The sequence below is a fragment of the Trichosurus vulpecula genome, chromosome 1 (genome assembly GCF_011100635.1).
Source record: "Trichosurus vulpecula isolate mTriVul1 chromosome 1, mTriVul1.pri, whole genome shotgun sequence".
NCBI lineage: Eukaryota > Metazoa > Chordata > Mammalia > Diprotodontia > Phalangeridae > Trichosurus > Trichosurus vulpecula.
Window position 1 is genome coordinate 264,817,502 of NC_050573.1, and position 27,706 is coordinate 264,845,207.

At 35.8% G+C, this 27,706-nt stretch overlaps 1 protein-coding gene across 1 annotated transcript in view; it reads right to left on the minus strand.

Annotated features, from left to right (window-relative positions):
- The window catches only part of PXDNL (peroxidasin like), a 570,999-nt gene that overhangs the window by 113,233 nt on the left and 430,060 nt on the right, over positions 1 to 27,706 (minus strand). Inside the window, exons 12-14 of the mRNA XM_036767090.1 lie at positions 19,026 to 19,184; positions 9,890 to 10,002; positions 5,990 to 6,146 (exon numbers count right to left, since the gene is read on the minus strand). Coding sequence (XP_036622985.1) covers positions 5,990 to 6,146; positions 9,890 to 10,002; positions 19,026 to 19,184 — 429 coding nt within the window. The remainder of the gene's footprint in view (positions 1 to 5,989; positions 6,147 to 9,889; positions 10,003 to 19,025; positions 19,185 to 27,706) is intronic.

The following is a 27,706-nucleotide window of genomic DNA, read 5'->3' on the forward strand; positions in this document are numbered from 1 at the left end:
AATTCTAGAGGCAACAGGGTGCCACTGAGGTTTACCAAGTGAGTGACAGAATTAGATGTGTCCTTAAAGAAATTCATTTTGCAGCATAATGGATGATGGAAAGGAATGGTAAAAGACTTGTGACAGGGAGACCAATTAGGCAGTGATGACATTGATCTAAACAAAAGGTGATGAGTGTTTGAACTTTTGCGAATAGAGAGTAGGAGTCAGATGCAAAAAATGTCAAATACAAACATGGGAGACTAGAAGAATGGTGTTATCTTTGACAGAAATGAAGAAGCTTGAAAGAGGGTTGGGTCAGGAGTAAATATAATGAACTGTGTCTTGGATATGTTGAGTTTGAGTTGCTTCTGGGACATCCAGTTTTAAATATATAATAGGTGATGTGGGATCGAAGCTCAGGGGAGAGATTAGTGTGGAGATGAGAGAGAGAAAGAAAGAGGTAGAGAGAGAAAGAGAGAGAGAGGGCGGGGGAGAGGGAGAGATGCATATGTATATAGGAGACATTAAACCTGTATGAGCTGTCTAGTTCCATGGTAACCAAGAAAAGAACGTAGAAGAGTAGGAATACTAAGGCAGAGCCTTGAAGAAAACCCAAAGATTGGAGACAGGCTAATGTGGATGATGAGCCAGCAAAAGAGACTGAGAAGTGGTCAGACAGGAAGAGAACTAGGAGAAAGTTCCATCATAAAAATCCAGGGAGGAAAGAATATCCAGGAGAGGGTGACCAATAATATCAAATACAGCAAAGAGATTGGGAAGGATGAAGACTGAAAAAAACCATAGATGTGGAAATTTAGAAATCATTGGTAACTGCAGATTATAGCAATTTCAGAAGAGTATTGAAGGCAGAAGGAAGATTGCAAAGGGTTAAGAAGGGAAAGGAGAGGAGGTAGAAGCCCTTACTGTAAAGTGTATTTCTAGGAGTCTGGCTAAGAAAGGGAAGAAAAATAAAGTATGGTATCTTCAGGCAACAGCAGGATATAGGGGTTTGATTTTTTTTAAGGATAGGAAGAGACAGGGATGTTTGAAGTAGTAAGGAAAGTTTAGAAGAGTAGGGAAGGAATCAGATAGAGAGATGTTGAATATGGGGTGGAGAGACTATGATGACTGTATCTGCTAGATGGGAGGGGGAGGGATTGAGGGCATATGTATCATTAAAAATATTAACATTAAACACCACTGTGTTTTTGGATATATACTACCAATTAAACTTTCAATGCAGGCAATTTTTTTGCACAGAAATATGACAGCATAGAATAAGAGTTACAAAACCATTCATACCATTTGACCCAGGGAGTTCCCTGACTAGGCCTATATGCAAAGGGTGGTACTGAAATGGGAAAAAAACACCTATGTGGGTAAAGATATTTATAAAAGTATTGCTTGTAATAGCAAAAAAATCTGTAAACAGTATATTTCTCCAGTGAATGGATAATGGCTAAACAAAATATGATAGATGAATCTAACCAAATGTTATTGCAAAATAAGAAATTACAAGTATGAAGAAAACATAAATAAGGAAATACAGATAAAAGAAAATGAAATCAAGATAATACACATTTTTACTGCAATAATGTTTACAAAATATCAAAGCAAGAATATACATAGAAGGAAAATAGTTTGGAATAGTAGAGTATATTTTTATTATCATTATTATCTTAAGTAAATATACACATTTTCAGTAAACTGAAAATAATCGTTTCACATACTATCATTTCAAATTTGTATTTTCATATATTTAAATGTTTGGTTTTGTTGGTAATTGCTAAATTCCAAATAATTAGTTTTTCAAAGGCTTTCTGCTTATGGAATACTAATAAAACCCCTGACACAACTCCACCCTGAGGTCAGCTCAATGCCAGATGAGACCCTGCTTGGAATGTCCATGTCATGAGAAATCCCAGTGGTTCACCTCCACGTGGCCTGCCTGGCCTCTACTTATCTTCCTTTCATGCTTATTTCCTAGCCCCGCTTTGTGTTTCATCTTGCCTTATTAAAATGTAAACTCCTTAAGAGTAGGTACCATTTTGTTAGTTGGTTTTACATCCTCAGCACTTAGCACATTGCCTAGCACCTTGTAAGTACTTGAAAAATGTTCTTTATTTACTTTCTAAGATGCCTTCTCACCCCCAAACCACAAATTCCTTTTCACAATATTTTTCCATTTTTATGTAGAAAGGAAGAGAAATTGAGTTCTTTATTTTTTTTTAGATAATTGGTTTTCAGCACCGTTGCTGCAAGTTAATGGATGTTAGCCCAGAGAAAGATGGGATGATATGGCACAGGAGAAAGAGAATAGAGTTTTAGCACCTTGGGAAAATAATGTTTGGCAAAGAATTTCAACTACAATACCAAATTTTCTAGTTATTATAATTCTACAGATATTTCCCACTCTATCTTTAAATATTAGCACTACTCTCAAAGGAAGGTGATTGAACAGACACTTTACAAAAGATTAAAAATATGTGTACATTGGAATACAAGTAATGAAAATAAATAGCTTATATAAATTTGGAAGATAACTGCCTGAATCACAGGCCATTTAAACTACCTGTATATCTATGGATCTCTGGCTCTTCATGACGTGTTAAAAATGCAGATTTTTTTAAAGGAAGATATTTCAAATTTACCTTTTATTTAGCACAGAATTATAATGATGAATATATCTGACAGACTTTCTGGCCCTAAAAGAAGGATCAGAAAAAGAGAAAATTTCAAGGCTTTTATTTGAAAATCTTTCCATTTTTATGGAAACTGAAGATAGGAAAAATAAAATGTCTCAAACTACTTTTTGAGAAATGTTAATTTCAGCTGATGGTTGTAAGCTAGAAAAAAAAAAGACTCTCTGAGCCCATCTGGGAAAAATTGGCCTTTGCTAGTTAGTTAGCACATACAGACATTACGTGCTATCGATGAGTGCCTACTGTAGAGTCTTTGATGATAAATCAATATTCCCTCTTATAATGCCTATATCCAGAATCTGAGCTCTCAATGAGCTCTCCCCAAATCTGTCTACACATGTACTCTTCTAACATATAACAACTCTGCACACAGTATAAGAGCATTCATTCCACATAGACCAGAAGGAAGCAGACATCTTCTTCCATTTAGGCAAACATGATCATTAAACAATACGTTTCCTTCAACTATTCTCAGAAGTGACAAAATTTTGGTCTCAGTCTACACAACTCCAAAACGTGTGGATGAGCTACTATTAAAGTACTGTGTAAATATATGAACTAATAACAATAACTAACATTTATATTCCACTTACTATATGCCAGGGTACACACTGGGTAGCTAGGCAGCACATTAGATAGAATACCTGGAGTCTGGAAGACTCATCTTCCTGAGTTTAAATCTGTCCTTAGACACTTAGGAACTATGTGACCTTGGACAAGTCACTTAACCCTGTCTGACTTAGTTTCCTCATCTATGAAATGAATTGGAGAAGGAAATGGCAAACCACTCCAGTATCTTTGCCATGAAAACCCCAAATGGGGTCACAAAGAGTAGGACACAACTGAAAATGACTAAGCTGAACGTGTGCCAGGCACTGTATTAAGCAGTTTACAATTATCTCATTCTATCCTCACAACAAAAAAATGGGGGAAAAATGAAACATAAATTATTACCCAGGCATTTGTTGCCAGGTAGGAAAATCACTTAGGTAGATGAGCTTTTCATTTTTAATTTACATATCTGGGATTGTATAGACATAGTCCTTTTCAGCAAAAATTGCAGAACACTTTGTAATTATGATAATGTTTTTTGAAGCAATCAGGTTTAAGTGACTTGCCCAGAGTCACAAAGCTATTAAGTGTCTGAGGACACATTTGAACTCAGTCCTCCTGAATTCAGGGCCAGTATTCTATCCACTATGCCACGCTTCTGCTGCTGCTGCTGCTAATAAACATTTAGATAGCATCTACTATGTGCCACACCTCATTTGATCCTCACAAAAATCCTGGGAGGTGTGTGCTTTTTTTTCTTTTTTAATATCCATTTTACTGTTGAGGAAACAAAGGCAAACAGAGGTTAAGTGACTTGCCTGGGATCACGCAACCAGTAAGTGTTTAAGGCTAGATTTGAACTTCTGTCTTCCTGATTCCTGCACCAACCAGCTGCTTTCATTATTCTTGTGTGTTGCTTCATATTACTTGGGTACGTAGAGACCAGCTGGTCTATTTTCTTTAATTACTAAGAAGCAATATGGTGAAGGCAGTTAGAGTGGATGACCTCTAAGTGCCCTTTCACTTTTAAGGTGTGAGGTGGCATGGCATAAAGGACAGAGTGTAGACTTCGAATTTGGAAGACATCTTTTCAAATCCTGATCCTGACACATGCTGAGCTCTAATCTCTCATCTCCAATTGCTTCTCAGGCACCTCAGACTGGGTATCTGGTAGACATCTTAACCTTTACTTGCCTAAAACTGAACTCATTATCTTTCCTTCTAAACTCTCCTCCTACTAGCTTCCCTGTATTATTGTCAAGGACAACACCATGCTCCTAGTCCAGGGGTGGCGAATCCGTGGCCTCGAGGCCACATGTGGCCCTCTAGGGCCCTTTGACTCAGGTCTGGCCCTTTGACTCAATCCAAACTTCACAGAACAAATCCCCCTAATAAAATGATTTGTTTTGTAAAACTTGGAATCAGTCAAAAAGCTGCACTCAAGGACCTAGAAGGCTACATGTGGCCTCAAGGCCACAGGTTCCCCATCCCTATCTAGTCTCTCAGTTTTGCAAGCTAGATATCATTTCCAACCTCTCACTGTCTCTCACCCCCCATGTTCAGGCTTTTGCCAACACCTGTTGATTTCACCTTTGCAACATCTCTAGTGTATAGCCCCTGTCTCTTCTCTGACACCTCCATTACTCTGGTACAGGCACTCATCACCCCTCACACCTGGACTGCTGCAACAGTCTAGTGATGGGTCTACTTGCCTCAAGTCTATCCCCCCTCCAAACCATGATCCATAGAGTCACTAATGTGACTTTCATAAAGTTCAGGTCTGACTATGTCACCCCTCTAATCAATAAACTCCACAGGCCTCCTTGTTGTTCCACAAACACCACACCCCATCTCTTGACTCCAGGTATTTTCTCTGGCTGTCTCTCATGCCTGGAATGTACTCCCTTCTCTTTCCACATACTGACTTCTTTAGCTTCAGGAAGCCTCTCACCATCTCTCTTAATTCTACGCCTTCCCTTTGATAATTGTTTCCTATTTATTCTCTATACAGTTTGTCTGTACATATGTGTTTGCTTGTTGTCTCTTCTTAGATTATGAGCTCCTTGAGGACAGGGACTATCTTTTGTCTCTTTTTCGTATCCCCATTGCTTACCACAGTGCCTGGCACATAGTAGCCATTTAATAAATGTTTTTTGACTGATAGATGGACTGATCTGCTACAGCCAGGAGACCATGGACACAATTTCTCTGTTCCCTAGGCAACTCTTGAGAATAACAGAGATGAACACCTCTAATCTTCCTTGGGCACAGGAGTTCACCACACTGATCAAATATTTCCAGACCAAAAACTGATCAGAAATACTCTACCTCACCACTTTGAAAATGGTTATTTGTTCCCCAGATATTTGACAATGACTAATTTCTCCAAGTTTAATACACGTTAAATGAAAGGTTTATAGAAGGCTTTTCATAATACCCAGTGGTATCTACTAGGTTGTGGGGGAGGGATGAAATGTGGGAGGAGACCAGGAGGGGGTACATGTATATGAATGAATTTAAGGGATTTTGACATGAATAGAAAACAGTGTTAAATGGTGTGAATAAATGGTGGGGAGGTACTGTAGATAGTGAGATGGGGCAGGTAAGATAAGGATGAGATTAAAAGTGTTCTTTCCATAAAAAGAAATTTAAAAACATCTGTTCCTATGGTTCTATAGCTCCCCATTCATTTTCATCCTTAGAGAAACTTACTGTGATATACTCTATTATGATAAAAATCAATAACAGCTTACCAATGGTTGTGAGAAGCATGCTAGTAGCAGCAAATCCAAAGTGATTCCTTGCCACACACTCATATCTTCCCTGGTCTGCTTGCCCAACATCCTTGATAGTAAGGGTACCTTCATTATTTACATGGAATTTGCCACTGTCAGTAATCTGAACACCTGCCTAATTAAAAACAAAACAAAACATTAAGAATGAAAAAAGGAAAGCCAAGTGCTTGAAATTCATGGCTCAAAAACAAACATAAGTTAAACACCTTTAATTAAAAAAAAAGAATCTTCATTTTCAGCTGTGGCTTTCTTTATAGTTGTAGCAAATGTTTCCACTTTCCCATTAAAGAGTTCTAGAAATCTCACCCTTACCTGAAGAAAGCCAAGGTGTTTCAAAGTCCAAGCGAAATATTTGTCATACAACCCAAGTTCCTTACTACTTCAAAAAATTCAAGAAATAATGAATAAGTATACATTCAAGGCACTGTGCTTGATGCCTGGGGTAAAAAGATAGAATGGAGCATAGTCTCGACCCTGTAGGAGATTACACTTTAATAGGTAAGATAAAACCAGTATGAAAATAATTATAATACAAACTATAATGTGCAGAGGGGAAGGCCATGGAAAAGGTGGCACTGGAGTTGAGTTAAGGAGGAAGGGAATGAATTCAAAGGTAGAGATGAGGAAAAGTTTATTTTAGGCACAAAATTTATGATGAGCAAAGGCTGAGCAATAATCAGGAATTTAGGGCACACTGAGGTGATCAGAGATGGTAGACACCTATAGGAAAATTTCTCAAACCTCCTTCAGAGCCTCAGGTTCGTTGCTTTTTTTCCTGTAAAATAAGACAGTTGGAGTGAATGACAGAAAGAGATCCTGTTATATGCACAACCTTGAGGAGAGTAATCAGATCCTAGAACAGTCTTGTGGGCAAGTAGTCAGGCACAATGCTGCTGGAGAAGCCACCATGCAGGGAGGTGAAAGAGGTCAGGACACATAAAACTTGCAATGAGGGCACAAAAACTTTGAGTTCCCATATCAGCTGTCACACACTAGCTTTCATTTTTGTTTGTATGTGGGTATCTTTCTTGAAAGCCACATGTGTCAAGGGAGAAGGTGTGACATCTATCAAGGAATTTGTTTCATGCCTCTGAAACACAGCCAGAGATACTAGGCCCTCAAATCCCCAAGGGAGATTGGGGGATGACTGGTTATGGGGATTTCTGTTCCAATATTACTGGGGTTTTTTGTTTGTTTTTTAAGGCCCAGCATCAGACATCAATTGTGTGATGTTACAGGAAGTTAGAGGAAAGGAGTAAATATGATGAAATATGAAATAGTAATTCAATATGGATAAAATGCCCAATTAAAAATATTTATTATTCCTATCAATTTCTATAAAAGATAATAACCTCAAGAAGGATTATCTTAAAGCTAATGCACTGAAATATGACAACTGACAAAAAAGGAAACAGGAAAATCATACAGCAATAAGGGTCAAATCAATTTAATTTTGTGTTAGTATTTTAGAACCATGGATTGTCTCTGAAATGAATGTCTGAGATAAAAGGGAGCACGTTAGGTGGCACAGTGAATAGAGCTGGATAGTTGGAGTCAGAAGAGCCAGGTTAGAATCATGCCTCAGATATTTACTAGGTATGTGATTCTAACCTAGTCACTTAACCTCTATGTGCCTCAGTTTGCTCATCTGTAAAACGGAGATAATAGCATCTACCTCACAGGATTGTTGTGAGGATCAAATAGATCAACATACACAAAGTACTTTCACGAATGATAGTTAATATTATAAAAAGCGCATGTAACAAGCTATCTTTCTTTTTTTTAACTGTGTAATATCTAAAAAATCTTAAGCCAGTATCTAAAAATACGAATTTGTTGATTTAAGCTTTTACCTCATGCAAAAAAAAAAATTGGTCCCTTTATTAATTGATCAAAGAAGGAAATCAGCTAAAGAGAATGATTTTAAACCCTTGGCCCTTCTAACTCCTAGAAATAGAAAGTTCCTATATCATATTTGAAAAAATGAACCTAGTCTTGAGAAACTTCCCAAGATGACAACAGAGGACACTGTTTCCTGAGACAAGATATCAAACCTGATGCGATTATTGCCTGAGAACGGAGGAACTGCTTGACTGACGTTTGTCCTTATATCCACAGTGTCCACTAGAATCCACAGCTCAAATTGGGTATTTAATAAATGCATGTCCAGCTGAATTAATAACCTTTGTGAGGATTAACTCCCTTAACCCTTAAGATATCATTAACTGTGCTCTTAATATTCTCCTTTAAGAAAAAGTACACGTCCAGTATAGCGGCGTTGTTCAAAAATTCATCTCTGATGATACATGTGCCTACTCAGCAAAGAGTCCTGGATAATTCAGTTTAGTAACCATGAACAATTAGTACATGATGACATGTTCTTCTGGAAATAACCACAAGTCCTGCTGCACCAATGCTTGCTTGTCATTGTTTTGTGGTGTTATTTTGTATGTGTGTGTGTATCTTTAAGGACCAGATTCAAGAGACAATTATGGGATTGTTAGAATGAAGTTAAAAGAAGGAAGTAAATAATTATAATCAACGTGTCCCAGTAATCCAATAAGGGTGAGGTGTCCAATTAAAATGTCTCTTAATTATTATTATGTCCATAAATAATCAAATGAGGGATATCATAAATTCAGGAGTTCTGCAAGCATCCTACCCATGCTTGTCCATCTTCTGATACTCTCATCCATGTACTCATAAAAAGGGTCCACCCAATGTGCTCGAGGCTTCCTTGATTTCTTTATTTTTATTATTATATTTATTATACATAATTATATGTGTTATATATTATTATTTATAATGTATTACATTTAAGTTTGTTTATATATTTTATGTATTATTTATAATGCATATTTTATTATATTTATATTTATTTAAATTTCATTAAAGCAACAGCAAGACAATGACTAGAGAATCAGCCTTGGAGTCAGAAAGACTTGGGTTAATCTCCAGCTTCTGATAACTACTAGCTGTGTAACCATAGACAGATCACTTAACCTCTCACTTCCTGAGGTAACTGTAACAGGAGAGAGGCTGACTTGCATTGGTGGAGGGAGATTCCATACCAGTAAGTAGTTCTTTATATCACTGAAATCACAAGTCCAAACAAGATTTTGTATCTGTTGGAAATGCTTTCATCACATTGCTTGGATTTTTTAATCCCATGCTTCTTATAGTGGCAGCTAAGTGGCACAGTGGATATAGTGCTATGCCTGAAGTCAGAAGGACTCATCTTCCTGAGTTCAAATTTGGCCTCGGACACTTAAAAGCCGTGGAACCCTGTTTGCCTCAGTTTCCTCATCTGTAAAATGAGCTGGAGAAGAAAATGGCAAACCACTTAGTATCTTTGCCAAGAAAACCCCAAAAAGGGGTCACAGAGGGCTGGACATGAGTGAAATGACTAAACAACAGCAAAACCTTACCTTGAGGTTTTATTCTATGATTGACAGTGATGCATTTTTGAGGAATTGGAAATAAATGGGGCCCTTATGAAACTTTCAGCCTGCATCATTTTGTCACTGTTGCATCTTACCAAAGGTTTAATATAGTGTGAATAACTGTTTCTTAGCAGAATTGAACTATACTTGTTCAACCAGCTTTCCCTGTCAGCTAAATAATAAAGGGACATCATTTGTGAGAAGTTGCAAAACAAATCAGATACCGACTGAAATATCTTTTTTTAAAAAAAAAGTGATAGAGGAAACAGTTTGCTTCCATACGATAAGAAGCTGGCACTTTTGTGGGAGAAAAGCATAGCTATAATAAATCAATCTGAAAATGACTACTTCTGTAGCTTTAGTTTAGTACAATTCTTACCTTTTTTTAAATATTATCTTTCAAAAGTTGCTTTACCTTATTCCAAGTAATTATGGGTTGAGGTTCTCCTTGAGCACTACATGAAATGTTTATATTCTTCCCAACCTCTACACTTGTATCCTGAGGTAGCTGAGTAAATACAGGAAGCACTGCCAAAAATACAAATAAACAAATGAAAATAACCTCACATCAATCGTCTCTCTCCGTAGTGGCTAGCCAAATCAAAGTATACTTTACTGGATATTGGTTAATATTGACTTTAGTGTTCAAAAAAATTAATTACTTGGCAAGAAAAACAGGTCTGCTTCCATTGCAAGAGGAAAATGGGCATCCTACTAAGGCATAATAAATTTGCCATGTAAACAAATTTAATTTGGTTTTCTTGACTCTGGCTTATAAGACCAAAGCAAAGGGATCCTTGAAAGGGATGTGTCTTGCATGTTCACTTCTTGCATGGGAAAATGATGTCTGGCAAGCCGACTCAATCTGAAATTTGTGAAAGGGTGAAAAAATGTCCCAAAAAACTATAATATTGGCAAGTACAGAGGGAAATGAGTGAGGAGGCATAGAATAAAAATATCATGGAAAAGCTGGAATGAGTATTGCCTAGTCGAATGGGTAGTAGAATAAGTAATTCTTAGGAAAATACAATAGAGAAGAAGGTGAGGAATTTTTTTTAACAAAAATAGCAAAGACCAAAAAACCAAGTAAAGTCAAAATGATAACACAGGGAGATAAACATGATTTCTTAGGTATCATTGTTATGTGTTAGGATGGAAATCATAACTGTAGTAATACAATGTAATTATACATACAGCTTGATAAAAACCAACCACAGAGTATATTTTTAAGCCTACTATGTGCTAGACAAGGCATCTAAGTGATTCAGTGACTAGAGCATCAGGCCTGGAGTCTGGAAGACTCATCTCCCTGAGTTCAAAGCTAGCCTCTGACACTTAGTTGTGTGACCCTGGGCAAGTCACTTAATCCTGTTTACCTCAGTTTCCTCATCTATAAATTGAGCTGGAGAAGGAAATGGTAAATTACTTTAGTATCTTTGCCAAGAAAATCCCAAAAGGGGTCACAGAAAGTCAAACATGACTGAGAATGACTAAACAACAACAAAACATGCTAGACATTGTACTAGGTTCTGGTAATACATAGATATATGTGAAACAATACCTGCCCTCAAAGAACTTTTGTTCTGTCCTGGGAAACTACTTATCTAGATATAAGTATATACAAAATAAATAAAATCTAATTTTATGAGGGCACTAGCACCTAGGCGGTGGGTGGGTGGGTAGGTGGGGCTCATGTAGGAGGCGCCATCTGAGCTGAACTTTGAAGCAAACAAGAGATTCCAGGCTAAACAAGTGAGAAGGAAATCTACTGCAGACACGGAATCATGCAAAGCACAGAGATGAGAGACAGAATGTCACTTGTGGGAATAACGCAAAAAAGCCAGTTTGGCTGAATTGAAGAGTGTGTGAACGGGAGTAATATATAATAAAGATGGCAAGAAACCAATCTAAGGATAGTGAACGGAGAATATAAGTCAAGACTATAAGAATAAGAATATAATTATAAGAATAGAGAATATAAGTGGAGAAGGTACTAACCTGTACATATTAAACTGTGAGTTCAAAGGTAATAGAGAACATTTGGGTGAGGATAAAAGAAAACAGAAGGACATGATCATCGGCATATGAAAGAGAGTCAGGTCAAATGGAGGACATTTATGATACATTTCTAGTATTGACAGAAAACTGACCCATAGATATGGTATAGTAAAGATGGGAGATTACAACTCCCCAAACAAACGCTCAAATGTTTCCTTAAGCTTATCGAAGAATTCTCCTTGCACATTACTGATTATTTTTATCTCCCAAAAGACAGATGAAGAAATCAATGGAACTGTCACTCTGGAGGACCCATACAAAATTACTTGTTGATGATATGAAATTGATGATAATCTTGGAAGAAGGTAACTACATTAGCCTAAAGTTCATAATAATAATAGCTAACATTTATTATTTATAAAGCATTTTAAAGTTTGTAAAGCATTTTACAAATATTATCATCTCATTTTATCTTCATCACAGCCCTGGGAGGTAGATGTTATTATTATCACCATATTGCAGATGAGGAAATTTGAGTCACACAGAATTTAAGTGAACTAAGTTTAAATGTCTAAGGCCAAAATTGAACTCAGTACTTCCTGACTCCAGTTCCAACACTCTATCCACTGAGCTGCCTAGCTACTGCTTGAATATAGGCAAGGGATGAAAAATAAGCCCTAATTAAATATGTATTATTGTCATGCAGTTTCCAATGATTAACTTTTGTTAGAATCATTTCTCAATATATACACCCCACTTAATCCTCTGTTGTACCAAAGATAAATTTGAGCAAACTTCAATCTACAAAGCAACAACATCTGACAATAACAATAACGATAGTAAAGGCTAACATTTATAAAGCACCCACTATGTGCCAAGCACTATAGTAAACATTTTATAATCATTATATCGCTTCACCCTCACAAAAATTCCTGGGAGGCAGGTATAAATATTATTCCCATTTTGCAGTTGAGGAAACTGAGGCAAATAGATTAAGTGACTTGCCCAAGGTCAGCCAGATAATAAGTGTCTGGGGCTACATTTTGAATTCAGGCATTGCTGACTCCAGGCTGGCTCTCTGTCCACTGCACCACCTAGTAAGTAGCACCGCAAATATAACATTCCACAACTGCAGTGCTTTATTTTTCTACAAAGAAGGAGGTTCGTACATTCATGATTATACAGACTTAGAGCCACAAAAGACCTCAGAGGCCATCTAATTCAACCCTCTTTTTATTGATAAAGAAACTGAAGCCCATAAAGGATAAATGACTTGTCTAAGGTCATGCAAATAGTCAAAATTAGAGGTGGAATTTGAACCCAGATCTTCTCGTTCATATCTACCATGTGTATCATGTGTACCATGCTGCTCTGCTGCTTTTCCGTGTTTTTCTTCTCCCCACCCACCCCAGACTGAGACTATGTCATGGCAACTAATCTGATTTTGGCAGTACTTTAGTTCTACTTTGAGCTATAATACATAATTGTAGTCTTTGCAGACATAGTTCTCTTGGTTCTTCATTCTTTGTCAGTTCCTATTTTTCTAACATTTCTCTAATTCCTCATATTTATCATTTCTGTGCTATAGTAATATTTCATCACATTCATATATCACAATTTATTCGAACATTCCACAGTTGATGAACACACAATTTGTTTTGTTTTAGACTGCCATTAAGAAACCTACTTTAAATCTTTTGTTATGTATGGGACTTTGGCTGGGTCAAAGTGTGTGATTAGTTCAGTGACTTTTATGCATAATTCAAAATTGTTTCCCAGAATATTTGGGCCATTTTATATCTCCATTAAGAATTTATGTGTGCCTGTTTCCTTCACTATCTAGCCAGCAATTAATTTCATATTCTATAATCTTTGGTGATTTGGTGGATAAAAGGTAAAATCTTAAAGTTGTTTTCATTTGCATTTTAACTTGCATTATCTTATTATTAGTTCTCTGGAACAATCTTATGGTTATTAATAGTTGCATTATACTTCTGCAACTTAGTTGTTCATATACTTTGACCAGTCTTGATTTTATTATGTAATTTCCCTATTATCTTAGATATCAGACTCTTATCAAAGATACAATAACTAATATTTATGTAGCACTTACTATATGCCAGGAACAGTGCTAAGTGCTTTGCAACTATTATGTCATTTGTTTCTCATAACAATCCTGAGAGGTAGGTGGGATTATTTCCATTTTACAGATAAGGAAGTTGAGGCAAAGAGAGGTGAAGTGGTTTGCCCAGGTTGACACAGCTGGAAAGAGTCTGGAGCTGGATTTGAACTCAGGTCTTCTTGACTCCATGAGCAACACTCTATCCACTGTGCCACCTAGATGATAGATGCTCTCCCTTATCAACAATTTATTTTCTTATGTTAGTTACATTGGTATTGTTTGTAAAAAAGTTTAATCATTTTTGCAACCAAGTTTTTTATCTTTGCTTTGTTTTATCTTTTATCATCACCTCTGTCCCTTCCTTTTTGTAAGAAATTCTTCTTCTAGCTAGAGTTGTGAAAGGTGTCTCCTTCTGTCCTCTTTTATCATTATCATCATCATCATAATCATCATCATCAAACATCTACTATAAACTCTAAAATAACTGAGTTTAAAAGGTTAGAGAAAAGATAGATATGATAATCCAAAAAGAATGGGAAATTATTGTAAGTCTAAAAATATGTCACATTATCCATATTAGGAATAAAAAAAATAATAAAGGACATAAAATAATGTCAGTAAGGCTAGATCCCAAATTGTAACAGGCTTTTGAAACACGCTAAGAGTAGTAAGATGAATTTTTTATGGTTATGTCTGGAGGGAAAAAGAATAAATAAATGGTAGTCCACTGGTAATGATAGGTAGTATAGCCTTCATGAGTTAGAGGAAGAAGACAAAAGTACTGGAAAGTATAGAACAAACGTGTTTAAAATGAGTTAAGTCCAGAGCACATACGGAAGACCTGAGTTAAAATCCTGCTTTACACAGTTACTAGCTGTATGACCCTGGAGAAATCACTTAATCCAACTGTGCCTTGGTTTCCTCATCTGTAAAACAAAGAGGCTGTATTTGATGATCTCTAAAATCCCTTCCAGCTCTAAATCTTTCAACCTATGAAATGAGTTTAAGTTTTAAGACATAAATGAATTACATCCCAGAGTACTGAAAAAAACTATACAGATGTACTTGCATAACAATAATCTTTGAAAACTCAAGTCAGTCAGTCAATAAAAATGTATTAAGCACCTACCATGTGCCAGGCATTGTGCTAAGCACTAGAGATACACATATGAAAAAACAAAGATAGTCCCTGAGTTCAAGGAGCTTAAAATCTAATAGTGAAAGATAACAGAAAATGGAGGCGGGGGCTGCAGAACAGGCATGGTAAAAAAGTCAGAGAAGTCTAAGAGTAATGCAGCCAGGTGAAAAATGAGAAAATGTTTGAGATGAGCTTCCTCCTTAAATGAAGGTTTGAGAGTTCATAGCTCCACTCTCCCAATTAGAGGAACAGAGGGTGGTAAGAAGGTGAAGCACTGGTGCTGACAAGATCTTGCAGGATGATGAGGTTTTCCCAATTATGAACTTTTCACAGTGAGAATGTAAGAGGAGCTATAAAAGTAAAGACAAATATAACTCAGATTCCCCCCAAAATGAAAGAAATAAATTATGGAAACTTTATGCCATGTAGTAAGAATAAGAAACAACCAATGGACAGCCCAAATGCCATGTACATTGGTGTCCCTATCAACTTAATAAAAAGAGAGGGAAGCCTCCAGTGTGTAGGCTATTAGAAAAGATGATCAACAGGATGGGAATGAAGTAGCAAACATCATGCCTGGTTTATAGCTATCTCTTCAAATGAAGTGTCTCTATATTATATAATGTTGCACAGTTATACGTTATTTAATTCAATTGTAACAATATTCATGAAATACTATGCTCATATAGTCTATGAGGAAAAAAGAAAAAAATAATAACAATCTCTGCCCTCGAGTAGTTTTCATCTTACTAGAAAGAATATGACATTGTATAATGCAAGGTAAAGCTTGAAAGTAGCAAATGAGAGATCTAAAGTGTTTTAGCAAAATTCATAGAGGAGAGAAATTGTTTTAGCAGAGAAGACTAAGAAAGACTTCCTAAAGGAGCTAACACCTAAACTGAGCCTTGAAGAAAGAAAAAGGAGCTTAACAGATGATTATAAGGATTTAGAAGAGGAGGTATAAATAAACAGATAGATAAATAGATAAATGAGTAAATAAATAAATATTTTAAATATAGGAGAAGATGTAAGACAATACATAGAGTAGGGGAATAGTAGATTGAAATCAAGAAATTGTTAATAAGTCTCTCTATTGCTTCTAGAAGCAAATACAAAATGCTATTTGGCATTAAAACCCTTCATAAACCAGCCCCATCCTTCCTTTACATTCTTCTTACTTGTTACTCTCCAACACATTACTCTTTGATCCAATGACACTGGCCTTCTGGTTGTTCCACAAACATGACACTCCATCTTTCAGTTCCAGGCACTTTCTCTGGCTGTTTCCTATGCCTGGAATGCTCTCCCTCCTCTGCTCTGACTACTAAATTCCCTGGCTTCCTTTAAGTACCAATTAAAATCTTCTACAGGAAGACTTACCCCACTTAACTCCAGTGCCTTCCATCTCTTAATTATTTCCTATTTATCCTGCATATTATATAGCTTCCTTTTATATATATTCATTTGCATGTTGTCTCTCTCATTAGACTATAAGCTCCATTGAGGAGAGTGACTGTCTTTTGCCTCTTTTGTGCTCCTAGCACTTAGCATAAAGGGTAGCACTGGCACAGGGTAGGCACTTAATAATTCTTACTGAACTAAACTGAGTTGGTTAGCAAGTAGTAAATTTAGCCAAAATGACTAAATTGGTTTTACATTTGGAAATAGCCTATAGGGTTCTGCCCTCACTCATATTACTATCTCCTAATTTGACAAACACTGAAAGTGATTTCTAAATATATATTTTCCTTCTTTCTGGTAGGCCTTGCTTATGGGAAAGATGGCTGTCCTTACTAAGTAAGGATTTTCAAACTTTTGAACATCTGACAACCTACATTCTTTTTTTAGATCATAGAACTCCATTCTGTAGTGTAGTTTAAATATAAAAAGTATTGATAATAAAGTGGAATATGTGCTTTCTTATAGTCCATGGTGGAGGTTAATGAGTGGGTCATGATATAACCCTAATAGTAAAATATCAGGTCAAAAAGAATGGGGATGAGGGCTGTAAGAATTTTAATAAGAGGTCCTAATATCAAATGTTGCTCACTATCTGACAGACATTGAAATCCACATAATAAATGCACTACCTGGGAGTGGAAACATCTTTCCTGTTTGCTTTTTAGTACAGCATTTGTTATTTCAGAGCAAAAATGAGTATAATTTGGAAATTGAAGAATTGATATCACCTGGATTCAAAATGAATATCATCATAGAAATTTAAAAGATGAAAAAAATTCAGTAATCTCACTGAAGAAGTAAAAGCTGCACTCCATCTATAGATGAATCTCTATAATAACACATAACAAATAAAAGCCAAAAAGCCTAACTCCATCTAGAGACAGATCTCTGTGAAAAAAGATACTAGCTCATCAGTCTTAAGAGAATGTTCCTTGCTATGCAGTAGTCTGGATAGAGATTCATCAAGCAACTATACTTTATCTGTCATATTTTAGTAGCAAAACACCCCCAGGCTGTGCTGTTCTTAGTCCTTTGTGTACTGAAAACTGAGAGTATAACCTTTTTTTCTCTACTAAGCCAAATGAAGTTGAGAACATACAATCACTTGAGTAATTTCATCCTCGTAGGTAGATCTGCTGTATATTTCAAACTAATAAATTCACCTTAGATTGATCAAACAGGAACAGAATTGCCCCATTACTATCCCTTTATGTTTGTTCATCTTCCTTTCCCTTCCTATTTTTTCCATAGTTTTCTATTTTCTTCCCCTTTTTGTTATTCACTTTAGATTTTCAAAGTTCTTTTCATCTCCTTTTATGAAGCCCCAAAAAGAGACAGGAAACTCTAGGGAGTAACTGATTAATACAGATCATTTGGCTATTTCTACACAAAATGTTATGTATATATACATGTATGTATGTATATCTATATGGATATAGATATACACATATATAGACATATGTATTATTTTATTTTCTCAATCAGCTTTATATTTGTCTCTTTAACAACCCTACATCCTCTTATTCATTCTGTGGCTTATGGTTTGCTCCTGACTACTTGCTTCCCTCGTTTTCAAATATGAAAACACATTACCATATTTAACCATACCAAAGTGAAAATAATTTCAGAAAGTGTGGGAGGAATTAAGACATTTTGTGGAAATGTTTAAAAGTTCTATAAATGTAATTTATTTAATATTACAAATGTCTCCATTTTTGCATAAGCCACAAAAACACAGATTTTAGTATTTAATAATGACTAACTTTTTACGTTTAAACTTTAAGAGAATAATGTGGTATGTAGATAGGGAGTTGACCCTGGAGCCAAGAAGACCTGAGTTCAAGTCTTGCCTCTGACATATACAGAATGTGTGCCAGTAGGCAAGGTATTTAACCTCTTCATATTCTAGTCAACAGTCTGACACTATCAGTTTCAGAACAGATTGGTAACAGAACTTGCATTGGTAGAGGAAGTTTCCTCACTGGGATCCACCATATTAATGAAATTACAGGTCTAGTCCCTATTCTTATATATAAATCATCTTTAAAAAAACAACAAATAAAACATGCACAATGGGCTCTTTTTACCTCTCATTGTATTATAAAATCTAGATAAATACTATCACCTCATTCCAGAATGCTCACTACAAATATGTAAACAAAAATACTGATTTCAATACAATGAATTTGAATATTAAAAACACCAGCACTTCACTCTTTATAAGCATGGACATGAAAGACAGCTCTCAATAACAGCACAGAGAAGAGACATTCCATCAGTCTTAGAAGATGATTTCTTGCTAGGCAGTATCCTAGGTATAGATTCGTCAAATATCCATTCATTATATGTCATATTTCAGTAGGCTTTTTATGAAGTAAGTAATTATTGGGAGACGGATGGCTTGTAATAAATGAATTAATGTAATGAAATTCAGAGGTTGAAAAATAAAGAGGGGTTACATGGAGATGCAGGGAATTAAATTTACATCTTCTATCCTGTGAAATTAAAAATAAACTGAGAAATGAACACCGTTGGGAGACAGAGTATAGGTTGCACAGGTTTTCACCTCAGGACTCTGGGATCTTTTAAATTTGAATCTTAGTTTGGTCTAAACCAGGTCAGCTCGAAATTATGTTATACCAACCACCATCCCACTCTCACCTTCTAATTCTAACTCATCTGATTGAAAGCTCCTCAAGGGAAAGCCTTGTTTTCGTACCAGAATCCTCAGTGGCTAGCACAAGGTTTGGCATATAGTATGTGTTTAATTATTGCTTCTTTATGTACTTTATTTTAGTATAAAAGGTAAGTTTGAATAATAGGGAGAATTACCTTTGCGACGTACAATCAGCTGGACAATCACTCTCTTTACCCCCAAAGGACTGACAGCCTGACATTCATACTGGCCTTGATCATGCTCTGCTACATGGGCAATCCGAAGGGTCCCTGAGGACAAAAGGATGTGCTGGCCCTCCTGAGGGAGCTGGCCTCCTGTAAGTAATAAGCAAAAGAAATGTACATAAGCATTTCATTGCCTAGATCCTTGAAAGTCACAGATTTTATTTTCTTCCTTGATTTTATTTCATTTTTCTGACTCTCTTTTTAAAAAAAAAATTAGATCGTGTTTCATGACCCAGTTGGTTCTCTGCCCCTGAACTACTGTCAACTTCACAGGCAGAACCATTAACACCAACCAAACATCCCCCATCACCAACGACCTTGTTCAGCACTGCTTGAAGATCTGCATTCAGTACTGCCCCCTGAGCAAGGAGGGATATATGGAGCCCTAAGTTCATAGTTCACCACGCCCCTCAGCATTAATCGCATCTTATTGTCTTTCCTAATAACTGTCCTCAAATCAATGAAACTCTACCTTGTAGCAAAGTTCCTGAATAACTAGGTTCTCCGCCTTTTCTTTCCATAAGTGTGATTATGCTCTTCCCCTCCACCCCCACCCCTGCCATCTGAGTCCTTTCAGTGATCAAATGTCTTCTTGGTCTCTCAGGTCCTATTCTCCATTGTTTCTTATGACTAGGTACATATTTCCCTACCTACTGTTGTATTCAACAGTAGATTGCCAGGTCTCTGTAACTGAACTACCATCTATCTGTCATGAACACCTCTACTATCTTCTCCTACTTCCATCCACATAAACAGCTGGATTTAGGAATAAGCATGGATTTTTAAAAAATAATTACTCCCATTTCATCTGTCCTTTCCCCCCATGGATTGGAATGTTTTCAACACACTTTAGTATTCATGTCCCTTTGCTGTCTTTGCTTAATCCTGTAGGCCTGCTTTGATTCCCAGATATAAATTTCTGCTGGGTGGACTGTCCTGCCCCTGTCCAAGCTGCCTTATGGCACTTAGTGCTGAGTATTATGTCTACTTTAAATAACTTGAAAGTAAGGTGAAAATGTAAACAAGAAGATTAAAAGAAGAAGAAGAAAATGACACTGCATATTTATAATGGCTAAACTCATTAATGGGAAATTAAGAAAATGTACCTTTTTCCCTTCGTAACAGAAGTGGGAAGAACTATGGATATGGAATATCATATGTACTGTTAGACATTTTCAATCTGTTAGTTATGTTGATTGACTGTTTTTTCCTCTCTTTTAATTTTTGTTATAAGGGATGACTCTCTGCAGGGGGAAGGAAGGGGAGGAAAGGACATATTCAAAATATATATGATAAAAAATAAAATATAACAATAAAAATAAGATAGTTTTTAAAGGGAACTGAGAGAGTATAAGAAGATATTACTTTCTAAGTCTATAAGTGAGGTAGTTAAAAGATTGAAATTGAGAGTGAATCAGTAAAAAGGTGGAATAGAGATCCAGGTTTCTCCTGACTCTTAAGTTCAGAGCTCTTTCTATTATACTGTTCATCACTAAATTTCTCACCATCTTATCTATTGTTAGTTGATTGCTCATTCCCTAATGATGGCTAATTAATAGGCTGGAAAGAAGGGGGAAACATACTCTCCCCTCTTCCATTGCCATTTCTAGACTCTTGTTCTGCCAAAATAACTCAGTTAACTCTCTTCCTTTGAAATTCTTCTCATCTGATTATAACATTCTATCAAGATTTTTATCACAATCATCCACCAATCTCTGGAATACTCCTACATTGAGGTCAGTCTTCCTCTCCACTCTAACTAACCCATGTCACTACTGGTCATTTAAATGGCAATCTTAAACTCTTCACCAATAACCTACCTTCCTAGTCTAACAACTTCCTCAAATCACACGTCTTTTTTACAACTCCACTGTATTTCAGGCACCCCATTTTTAGACCTATCATGCCTGAAAGAAATTCTAAAATTCTACTATCAAAATCCTGTTCATTAAAAATTGAACCTCAGCTAGGTTCACCCAATTACCTGGGGATAATTTTATCTTCTATTGATTTTCTATGATACTCTCTACATCTGTTATAAAATTTTTCCTCTCTATCAAGGCATTCAAACCTAACCCTTGCACTATCCCCTTTCTGAAGAGTTAATTTCACTTCCTATTTTATAGTCAGTCAACAAATATTTATTAATTGCCAGGCACTGTGCTAAGCACTTAAAGATACAAAGAAAGGAAAAAGACAGTCTCTGTCTTACAGGAACCCAAAATCTAATGAGGAAAGATAAGACCCAAAAAGAAGTTTAAAAGTGTAACTGAAGGTATGTGGTGAAAGGGTATGAAGAAGTTCTGTAATCAGGTGGGAAATGATAGGGTATCTGCCCTGGGTCCCCTCCTTAAATAGAGGATTTGGGAGAAGCTCTCTCATGTCCACCTTCTACCTTCTCCAATCCGGGAGGGAGGGGCTCAAGGATCATAGGGGACTGAAGATGTGTGAGTTACACAGCTAATTTTGATCTTGCTGGAAGTTGAATTTCTGGAGATAATGGTGAAGTCCAGGTAAGCAGCCAAGTAAGAAGTGACACCATTACCCATGACCTCCCTCATTTTCTATGCTCAATATTTCAAAACCTAGGTCCTCAATTATTCCCTCCTCCTGCAGTCATCAGAAGATAAAGTGGTCAACTTAGGTGTTCATTTGATTCCTATCCCTTCATTCTCCGTTATCCATTCATTTCTTATCACCATATTCCCCAGTATTATGAACTTCTCTCTATCTATTGGCATTTTCCCTGTTGCCTATGAGCATACCCAGATCTCTCTCTTACAACAAAACAAAAAGGGAAAAAAAAACCTTCGGTGACAAATTCCTAGAAAATACCCTTCAAACACTTCATCTACTTATTCATCAATATTCTCATTGATCCCATACAATTTGGTTCTCATTCCAGTACTCTACACAAACTACTCCCTCCAAAGTAACTAATTGACCTCTTAACTGCCAAATTCATAATTTTTCTCTATCCTCATCTTCTTTAAACTTTCTGCAATATTTGACAGGTCTGATGACCTTCACCTTATCGATATCTTCCTTCCTTAGCTTCTTCTCAGACTCCTTGCCTGGTTCATTGCCTTCATCCTTACCTGTTAAACAATATGCTCCCCAAATATCCAGTCTCCATTTTCTTTTATATTCTCCTTTGAATATTCTAACCCTCTCTTGCCTGAATGAATCAATTAGCAACAATTATTAAGTACTCACTATGTACCTAACAGTGTTCTTAGCACTGATGATACAAAAGATAGAACTTGTCCTCAAGGAACATATATATATATATATATATATATATATATATATGCTTCAGAGAGGATAATACTGGGGAGGGAAGAGTTACAAGCAGAACAAACTTCCTGATCCTGAAGGGAGAGAATTAAAAAAAAGGATTAAAAAGGATAGAAAAAAGCAGCTATAGTCTAATGGGCAGAAAGGGGTTATATTGTGCCTTAGTCAAATGCAGACAACCTGAACAAACTGCAGTATATGGATATAATGGAATTTCATTGCACTGTGGAAAATGACAAAAGAGATGTTTTCAGAGAATTCTGAATGGAATGAAGTGATGAGGAATGAAGTGAACAGAACCAGGAGAACAATTCATACAAGGACAACATTGTAAAGAAAAACAACTCTGAAAGACTAAAAAACTGATTAAAATGATAACCAATCAAGCCTGTAGAGGACCTAGAACAAAATAAATTGCCCAACTCTGTGAGAGAGAGAGAGAGAGAGAGAGAGAGAGAGGAGGAGGAGGAGGGAGAGAGAGAGAGAGAGAGAGAGAGAGGAAGGAGGGAGGGAGGAGAGAGAGAGAGAGAGAGAGAGAGAGAGAGAGAGAGAGAGAGAGAGAGAAAAGATGGTGATGATGATGATGATGATGATGACGATGATGATGATGGATTTAAGATGCAGAAAGATGCATTTCTAAACATGGCTATTGTATGGATATGTTTTGCTTCTTGTTGTTGTTGCTATTGTTGAGTTATTTCAGTCTTGTCTGACTCTTCATGACCCTATTTGGTTTTTCTTGGCAAAAATACTAGAGTGGTTTGTCATTTTCTTCTCCAGCTCAATTTACAGATGAGGAAACTGAGGCAAACAGCATAAAGTCAGTCACCTAGGGTCACACAACGGGTAAGTAGGCACTGTGTGGATGTGTTTTGCTTGACTATTTTTATTTTTTACAAGGTTATTGTTGTTTTTCTTTCCTTTGGTTTTTAATTGAAGAGATTTGAAGGAGGCAGAGAGAGGGTTATCAATGATAAAGCCAAGAAAAAGAAAGCCATTTTTAAAATACACAGAAAAGAACAGAAGGAAGTTCAGCAGGTGGCATAGAAAAGCGCAAAAATTTTAAAATTAATGTGTGGAATTTATTATATCCTTTTCCCTAAATTAGTACTATAAAATAAAGATTTACAGCCTCAAATTCAATATTCTTTTGTGGCTTGCTGTGAAAGACTTTTTATAGTGTTTGAGTCCAGAATTAAAATATAGAGAATAATAATAATACATAAACAAATATAAATTTAAAGTTTGCAAAATGTTTTATCCTGACAACAATATTGGGAGGCAGGTGCTATTACTTATCCCTATTTTATAGATGAGGAAAACAAAGGCTAATTAATTTTCCCACGTTCACACAAATAGTTTCTGGAAAAAGATTTGGACTTAGGTCTTCCTGATGACAAGGCTGGCCTTCTATTCCAGAACTTTATGAACTACCTAGGGGCTTAAAAACAGAAAGAAAGCAATCTGCTAGGGAAGGCACTAGTTGTTGGGAAGACCAGAAAGGCCGTTCATAAAAGATGGTATTTTAGTTGTTTTAAAGGAATCCAGAGAAGCTGAGAAGTAGAGGTGAGTAAGAACATTGCATTCATGGGGGACATATAGCACAAAGGCAAGGCGTTGGGAAATTGAATGTTATTGATAAGAACAGAAAATCAGACAATGTAGTGTAATAGTAGAGTGATTGGAAAGTATAAAACCGGAAATGTTTTAAAGATCTTTAAATGCCAAACTGAGGAGATTACATTTAATCTTGGAGGTAATAGGGAGTCAGTAGAGTTTACTGAGTATCACAGTGACATGGTCAGATTTACATGTTCAGGACGACACTTTGTCAGCTGAGGCAAAAATGGCTTGGAGTGGGTAGAAACATGAGGCAGGGTGATGATTTAGGGTCATTACAATATTCTAGGCAAGAGGTAAGGATGGCTTGAGCCAAGGTGGTAGTTGTATGAGTGGACAGACTTATACAAGAGAGCTTTTGGAGGCATGGATAACTCTCAAATCTATATGTTTGTACCTAAACTGTCTGCTATATATTCACAGCTGATTACTGTTCATTTCCACCTACATAATAACCTATCTAAATATCAGAATTCACTTGTTCAAAATGGAAATAACTGTCTTCCCCCCGTTAAACCTGCCTTTCCATTATTTCTTTTTTTAAAACTAATTTTATTTTTTTTTGGTTAACTCAAACCTACTTTCTCCCTCCCTCCCACATTCCTTCATTGAAAAAGATAGAACTCATATAAATACACACGGTGAAGCAAAATAAATTCCTGCATTGTCAATGTCCAAAGATAGATAGATAGACTGCTCAATCTGTATGCTGAGTCCATCATCTCTTTGTCAGAAAATGGAGAGCATGTTTCATCATGGGCTGTAAAGAACTGTGGCTGGTCAGTGTTGATCAGAATTCTTTATTCTTTCAAAACTTTACAATACTATTGGTACATAATTGTTATTATATAATTATTATATTATATAATATATTGTTATATTATATAATATAGTGCTATATAAATCATTCTAGTTCTGCTCACTTCTCTTTGCATCAGTTCATATAAGTCTCTCCAAATTTTATCATTTCTTACAGTACAATAGTATTCCATCACATTTATACAACATAATTTATTTAGCCATTCCCAAATTGATGGGCACCCCCTCATTTTTCAAATCTTTGCCATATTAAAAAAAAGCTAATAGAAATATTGTTGTACATATAGGCCTTTTTCCTCGCCTTTTGATTTCTTTGAGGTATAGACCTACCAATGGTATTGCTAAGTTGACAGGAATGCACAATTTAATGCTTTATGAGCATCAAAATTTCATTCCAGAGTGGCTAGACCAGTTCACAGTTCCACCAATAGTATATTACTACATCTATTTTCCCACAGCCCCTCCAGCATTTGTTGTTTTCCTTTTTTATCACCTTTGACAATATGATAAGCGTATCAACCTCAGAGTAGCTTTTGAATTCACATTTCTTTAATTATGAATTATGAGGAGAATTTTGTCATACTGCTATTGAAAGCTTTCATTTCATACTCTGTAAACGGCCTGTTCCTAACCTTTGAGTTTATATTGATTGGGAAATGGCTCTTATTCTTATAAAATCTGAATCCGTGCCATATATATCTTAGTCATGAAGGTTTTATCATAGAAACTTGATACAAAGAGTTCTTCTCTATTTACTTGCTTTTAGATGAATTGGTTTTGTTTACATGAAAACATTTAAATTTTATGCAACCAAAATCACCCATTTTACATTCTGTGATACTCTCAGTTCAACATTTGGTCATAATCTCTTCTCTATCCAGAGAACAGAAAGGTTCTTTTCTTCCTTTCTCTTCTAATTTGTTTATCATGACACTATTTATGACTAAGCCACGTAATCATTTTGAGCTTACCTTGGCATACATGTGTATTGATCTATATCTAGTCTTATCCATACTGCTTTTGACTTTTCCTAATAATTTTTATTGAATAGTTAGTTTCTATTCCAATTGCTAGGATCTTTGTGTTTATCAAACAATTGGCTACTGTGCTCATTTGCTTCTGAATAGTGTATACCTAATCTGTTCTACTGATTAACCTTTCTATTTCTTAAAAAGTACCAAATTGTTTGATGATTAATATTTTGTAGTATAGTTTGAGATCTGTTACTGCTAGGCACTCATCTTTCCTACTTTTATCCATTATTTCCCTTGGGATTCTTTACTGTTTTGTTCTGAAGATGAATTTTATTATTTTTCTAACTCTAAAAAAGGAATAATATGGTAGTTTCATTGGTATGCTACTGCATAAGTAAAATAATTTAGGTCATATTATTAAATATGTTGGCTCAGCCTATTCCTAAGTAATCAATATTTTTTAGAATTATTTTGTTATATCTTTGTGTAAATAATGTTTTGTGTCTACATTCAAATAATTCCTGTGAGTGTCTTGGCAGGTAGATTCCCCCAAATTTTATACTTTCTATAGTTATTTTAAATAGTATTTCTCTTTTCTATCTCTTCCCGCTGGACTTTGTTGGTAATATGCAGAAATGCTAATGATTGTTGTGTGGTGATTATATATCCTGGAATTTTCATAAAGCTGTTGATTATTTCAATTAGATTTTTAATTTATTCCTTAGCACTTTCTAAATAAACCATAATATCACCTGTGGAGAACAAGTGATAATTCTGTTACCTTTTGACTTGTGTCTCAATTCCTTTTACTTCTAGCAAGAAGATCAAACAGAAATTGTGATAAAAGATATCCTTGCTTTACACTTGATCTGACTGGAAATGCATATAATTTATTCCCATTACATCTAATGTCAGCTCTTTGTTTAAAATAGGTAGTATATGTCATACTGAGGAAAGATTAATTCATTCCTATGCTTCTTCATATTCTTAACAGGAACGGATTTATATTCTATAAAAACTTTATTTACATTTATTGACATAACCAGATGATTTTTGTTATTCTTGTTATTAAATGTTCTATTATCTTAACTCAAACTTGCATTCTTGTAATGGCAAGCAAAGTGGGAATTTTTGCTGTTTTTTTCTTTTGGAATGCTTCTCAGCACTAAGATAATCAAGTGCCTTTGATTGAGTCTTGCCTTTGTTTCAATCAAGAATCTTTGATCAAATCAAGAGTCTTTGATGACCTGCTTAAGTCGCAAGAAAGCCTAAGTCACACGAGTTTGAGTCACATGGTTGTGATGCCCTCTGTGGGCTGACCCTGAAGACATGTATATATACATATATATATATATATATATATATATATATATATATATATATATATATATATATATATATATATATACACTCTGAGGTTAGTATTTTGCTTTGGGGGGCTCACTCATTGGAAGAGTGTTCCTGTGATTTCACCAGACAAGACTCTGGGTAGCCGTTAACAAGCCCCCTGGCTTTGAAAACCCATATGTTGGTGCTTCTCTCTCTGGTAACTATATATGTACTGCTATAGTCAGAGAGAAGCCTGTCTGCTGATTTGTGTTATTTGCTCTGTTTTTATAATTTCTGCTTGTGATTTCTGTTTGTATTTGCTCTGAAGTTCAGGGTGCTGACTTTTTTCTCCTGAACTAAGTGAATGATATATGTATGTTTAATTAAAATGAGATTGTAAAGTCCTTAAAGTTGCTTTCCTTAGAAAAGCAGATCAAAGAACTGATGCTAGCAGCCCTCCTGTGTGCTGGTGTTGTTAGTCTTATACCTCCACAGCAGCTGCTAGTAGCATCGGTGTTACAATTTGCATAAATCCAACCTAGTCAGAAGACATATCCTTACTAATATTTTAAT